At 39.2% G+C, this 6,026-nt stretch overlaps 1 protein-coding gene across 5 annotated transcripts in view; it reads right to left on the reverse strand.

Moving 5' to 3' along the window:
• SMARCA4 (SWI/SNF related BAF chromatin remodeling complex subunit ATPase 4) overlaps positions 1-6,026 on the reverse strand; it is a 129,044-nt gene that overhangs the window by 104,159 nt on the left and 18,859 nt on the right. For all 5 annotated transcript variants that reach the window (XM_069083042.1, XM_069083044.1, XM_069083043.1 and 2 more), the window contains exon 2: positions 5,094-5,352. In XM_069083042.1, coding sequence (XP_068939143.1) covers positions 5,094-5,315 — 222 coding nt within the window. In that variant the 5' untranslated portion in view covers positions 5,316-5,352. The remainder of the gene's footprint in view (positions 1-5,093; positions 5,353-6,026) is intronic.

Here is a 6,026-nt window from a genome sequence, read left to right on the forward strand (position 1 = left end):
GGGCGGCTAGGTGGAACAGTGAATAAAGCACCAGCCCTGGAGTCAGGAGGACCTTAGTTCAAATCCGGACTCAAGACACTTAACACAAAAAACTAGCTGTGTGACCTTGGGCAAATCACTTAACTCCAACTGCCCTACCTTCCCCTGCCCCCCCCAAATTCCTTATTCAGATTTCTGAGAAAGGGGTGGCTCTTCTCCTTGCCAAAACCAAACTCTTTACTTGGTCCTTTGAACTCAATCCCTCCAGACTCTTTCCAGAAGCTTCTCAATTATTCAATTCTCCCTTCCCACTACACATATACCTCAATGTGTCCCTATATCTATGGCCTCCCCTTCCCTAGTGTCTACAAATGTACTTAAATCTATCCCATCCTAGAAATACTCACACTTAACCCTTCAAGCTGCTGCCCTATACTTCCTCCTCCCTTTCATTGCCAGAGTCCTAGAAAGAGAAATCGATATTTACTGCATCCACTTTCCTTCCTTCCCATTATTTTCTCTTCCCCTTGTTATCTAGCTTTCAACCAGCTCATTCTACTGAAAATGCCCTATCCTCAGTTACCAATGACCTTCTAAAGGCTAGATCTAATGGCCTCCTCTTAATTTTCACCATCCCTTACTTGATCTTCTTCCATCTTCCTCCCTCCTTCCAGACACTTCCTTAGCTTTCATGGTATTGTTCCCTTCTGGTTCTCCTACATTTGATTATTCCTTGTCATTCTCCTGTTAGATCATCATCCACATCCCTTATCACTCATGTTCCTCAGACCTCTGTCCTGGACCCTCTTCCCTTGGGGGGCTCATCTTCTTCCAAGGACTCAAGTCTCATTTCTATGCAAATGACTCCCAGCCCTATTCCATCTCATGAATTCCATTCCTAAATATAAGTGCTTGCTGGACATTTCCTGAACATCTCACAGACATTTTAAATTCAACATGTCCAAAACAGAACTAATTATCTTTTCCCCCATCCCTATCCCACCCCCAAACCTGCCCCTTATCCAAACTTCCCTATGTCTGTTGAGGATAGCACCATTCTCCCAGTCACCCAGGTTTGTAACCTTGGAGTCATCCTTGAGAGGCAGCATGGCGTAGTGGAGAGAGCGCTGGACTTGGAGTCAGGAAGACCTGGGTTCGAATCCCGCCTCAGACACTTACTAGCTGTGTGACCCTGGACAAGTCACTTAACCTCTCTCAGCCTCTGTTTCCTCATCTGTAAAATGGAGATAATAATACCTGTAGCACTTACCTCACAGAGCTGATGTGAGGATCAAATGAGATAATGTATAGGATATCTTTTATATACCTTAAAGGGCTATATAAGTTTCAGTAGTTGTCATTATTCCCTCTCCCTCACCCCAATATCCAATCAGTTATCAAGTCTCATCGAATCTACACCTTCAGACACTTCTTTTTTCTTTCTTCTTTGCTCTACTTAAAAACCTTCAGACTAGTTCAGGCCTCATTTTAGCTTAGGACTACTATAGTAGCCTTTTAATTGGTTTCTCTGCTTCTAGTCTTTTCTCTAATCCATTGTTTCCAAAGAAGTTTCCAAAACAATATTCCTAAGGCAGGTATCTAACCCCTTGTGCAAAAGCCTTCAATGGCTCCCTAGTGCTTCTGTAATACAAATACAAAGTCCCCAACCTAGCATTTAAAGCTCTTCACAGTCAGGCTTTGCAACCTAATTTAATACTACTTCACCTACTTGGCTTTCTAAGTATAACTGGATATCTGCTCTTTTCCTGAACTAAACATTCTCCCTCTTTCATCTCTATTCATTCTGACAGGCCTGTAACACACTCCATTCTTATCTCTTAGAAGTCTTATTTTCCTTTAAAACTAATCTATAGTACCTCCTTCTCTAAGAAGTCTTCTTTATCCATATAATTGTTCATGGTCCCTCAATTTACCTAGGATTACAATTATTTTTGCACATGCTATAATGTACAGTAATGTAAGCTCACTGAAGGCAGGGCCAGTTTCAATATGAAACAAAATTAAAGTGCACAGAAGAAGCACTGAATATCTATTTGTTAAACTGTACTAAAATGATTCTGCTGCCAGCCATCACATCATTTGGTATTATTTATTTACATAAGCAGTGTCTGAAAAGCATGGGTGTGATGACAGCAATATATAAAAACAGCTGTTACTATAGTAATTGTCTTTTCCCTTCCTTTCATGTCTCAGTCAATCCTTGAGTTTTTAATGCTTCCCAAATTAGAATGCTAAGTATGAAGACTACTGGTACAAAGTGCACTCATTTTGCCTTTAGTTCTTACAAAAAGGCAAGGAGATAGTTTCTCAATATTGTGCTTCTTTAGAAGCAACTTAAAACTTACCTTTTAAGAATGCAGAATGTGCAACAATGAAAATCATCTCTTTATAAGCACCCACAGTTTAGTAGACTCTCCTTGGGGAATGACTCATGAAGATATTCCTTAACACTGAACATAAATATAAATGTATGGACTATCTGCAACATACAAGGGGCTTTTGCAAGATACAAAAGTACACAAAACATAGTCCCTTGCCCTTAAAGAATTTGTAATCTAAGTCAGGAGACAAATAAATGAAAATTGAAACAGAACAAAAGATAAAACAAAAGATGCCACAAAACACTATGTGACTAAATGCCAAATTAACTTCTATACACACAGTAATACAAGTTCAGAAGAAGATAGGATCACTATGGGGTACAAGACCTCATGGAAGTAGGACTCAAGCTGGACCTCTAGGCATGGGAAGATTTAGAAAGGGAGAGGAAATGGTATGTATGAATAAAGACCCAGAGGAAGGAAAGCTCAAGGATGCTCAAAGGAAAAGAAGTGAGCCAATTTGGCTTGTAAAAAGAATTCAGGTCCTAGAAAACTGATCCTAGGAAGAGAAGCCAGGGACAGACTGTGGAAGGCATGGAACATGAGCTGAATGCTCTGAATCAGCCTGGAGGCAACAGGAAGCTATTTCGGAAGTATGAACTTGGGAATGATATGCTGATCCAAGAAGTGATTTGGGAAATCATTCTGTAGGTAGTATATAGATGGACTCTGGTGGAGAGAGACTAGAGATAGGAATGTCGGTTAGAAATCTATTACAGTAGTCAAAGTGGTAGGGTTAGTAGCAGTAGGAATGGAATGAAAGGAAGGGTTATGAGAGACAAGAGGAAAATTGATAACTGAACAGATGGGCTTAAAGAGGAGTTAAGGTTTTGCTCCTTAGAAATTAAGAAAACGGACATCATGAAGAGAAATTGATTTGGGGAGAAAATGATGGGCTCGTTTTAGATATGGTGAATTTAAGGTAACAATAGAATATCAAGTAGAAATGTCCAGCACTCAGTATGGATGCAGGGCTAGAACCTAAGAGAAAAGAAATGAAGGCTATGTTAATGTACTATAAATTAAAATTCAGGTATTTAGTACAAATTACTGAGGTCTCTATTGCTGAATGATAGAGAGAAGGCAATGATTAAGTAAGAGAAAAAGAGAATAAAAGAGTGTGAAGAAAAGATGGGCATAAGATTTTTACTGAGGAAGTTGACTGGGTAAGAACTGGAAGAGTGAAGGAAGAAGGTATAACTAAAGAAGATATACTATTTGTATAAGATTGACAAGTATAATTAATTGACCTGTGAGCAGTGGAAGGAAGAGAAAGGTGAGAATATTCTAAAGGGGGAAGGGAGGGGTTGTATGGAAGGAAGGAACAGAAAACAGCTAGGTCAGACAACTGGTTCTCTATCACCATGAGACCATGGAGCCTCAGGAGAGGTTAGCTGTTGTCTGGAGAGCATTGAAAATGTGTGAATAGGGGGCCAGGGAAAGGCAATGTATAACCAAACATTTGTATTTACAGCTGAACACCTGTTAAGTATCTTTAACTTAAGAATTGTTTTAGTTTTCAAAGAATCATAGTGGCACATTATACAATGTCCCTCAAAAGCCATTATTTTAAAGTCATGATTGACTACAATAATGACCCTTCTGGATAATTCATCCACATAGCTGAGAGTGAAAAACTCAGAATGGTTTTCTTTAGGTAGGAAGTAGGATAAGTATGACTCTTCCCTACTTAAAAAAAACGGAACCTAGAAAAGAGAAACCTCTATCTATAATAAGGAATGGTCCCACAGAAAGGAAAATATGCTAGAAATGAGCAGATGTCATTTCTAGAAGCAAATTATTTACAAATCATAACCAATGAGTAAAGCAATAGTTTCCATATCTGGTTTTTTATAGCTCTTCAGTATTTCTCCTTTCTCCTAAGGCACCAATTGCCTCACCACTAAAACCACTAAATTTCAAGTTTTTACTTGATTACCTCATGGGACCCTGGAGAGAGATTCACCTATGTTTTTCTGCTTTTAACCTGTACATTGTTTCTCCTCTAGACAAAAGCAACCACAACAGACAGCCAGTTTATCACTAATAATATTATTTTACAGGTTTATAATGCCTCATGCCAAGTACTTTATCTCATCTCATTTGATCTTCACAATAACTAGGAGGCAAGCCAAATTGTATTTTCCCCATTTGACAGATGATGAAACTGAGGAACAAAGAAATTAAGAAAACTGGCCAAAGTTACAAAGCAGGCCAGGGGCAGAGGCAAGACCAACAACAGCAGCAAGGCTTCCTGGCCTCTTGCCCAGCATACTTTTCCCCACATTGTATGCCACACATGGATCAGTCAAGCTCTAGATTCACATTCTATCACAAGGTACCATCACTCTTCAAAGCCTCTCTAGAAATGGAGATTATTTTTTCCATATTCAATTCTATTATGCCTAATGTCTTTTCTCCAAAGAGAGGAAAACAGTTTTCTCACATCAAAATAACCCTAGTGGCATATACAAGGGAATCAATGAATTAAAGACTGCCTATTTTCCTAAGTTCTTAAGTAATTATGATAACCAATAGGCCCCTGATAGAGATATAAAGAAATTAAAAAAAAAACCTTTTAAGACATGGCCCATCTTTTCTTTAGATTAGGGGGGAATTAATGGGATTAACCTATTAGATAGGTGAGAATGATCTAATGTACGTAAATGAATCTTGGAATGGGAAAAAATTCCATTACACACAACTAGTTACCTTATGCATTTGATGCATATTATCTTGAGGATAGCCTCCAGGACCCTGAGGAGGTATGGGATGTCCTGCTGAAGGTGGGCCAGGGCTAGGGCCCATCATGCTGTGTGCAGAACCAGGTGAGGGTCCAGGACTAGGGCCCAGCATAGCACCAGGAGATGGGCCAGGCCCTGGAGAGGGTCCTGGCCGAGGTGTTCCTCCCAGGGGTGGGTCTGGAGTAGACATCTTCAAAGGAGTTGCTTAAAATAGTCTCCACTGCCTACTAGAAAAAAAAAAGTCTGGGGTTAGTTGGTGACTACAGCCATTCAAGCCTTAATTCAAGAAAAACACAAGACTTAGCACAAAGTACCAGTATTTAGCATTAACCAATAGGGCTTGTTATCTGATAATTTTAAGTGAAAACTAAAGAAAAGTGAAAAGGATTATTAAATATAATATCAAAAAGCATGACTCTGCTTAATGAGCACTTTATCAATATATAATATAAAGTAAAATTTGATTTAAGTGGAACCCTCAATTAGCCAGAATGGGTTTTTTTTTTTTAAATCACTTCATTTTAAGGAAGAGACAGCAACTTAAAAAAATTGTTTACAGCAAAGATTCTTCAAACCTTTTATTCAGTGCTACTGATGCTGAGACAGGGATTGGGCCTATGATTTACCTGTACAAGGAAGAACATACTCTAACCACGTAGTCTTGGGGACATTTATGGAAGATTACTTAAAACAAAGGTGGAGGAAAAAAGAATTACTAAAAATTCATTCAAGTAAGAATATCCAATTCTTGGGGCAGCCAGGTACCACAGCAAGTTAGAGCACCTGGTCCCAGTGTTGGGATGACCTGGGGGATCGAATCCGGGCTCAGACACTTAGCATCCACCCAGAAACACCTTTGTCTAACCTTGAGCAAGTTACTTAACCCCAATTGCTTAGAAGA

The sequence above is a fragment of the Petaurus breviceps genome, unplaced genomic scaffold, assembly GCF_028583685.1.
Source record: "Petaurus breviceps papuanus isolate PSGF00001 unplaced genomic scaffold, PetGlider_PUasm1.0 172, whole genome shotgun sequence".
NCBI classification, from domain to species: Eukaryota; Metazoa; Chordata; class Mammalia; order Diprotodontia; family Petauridae; genus Petaurus; species Petaurus breviceps.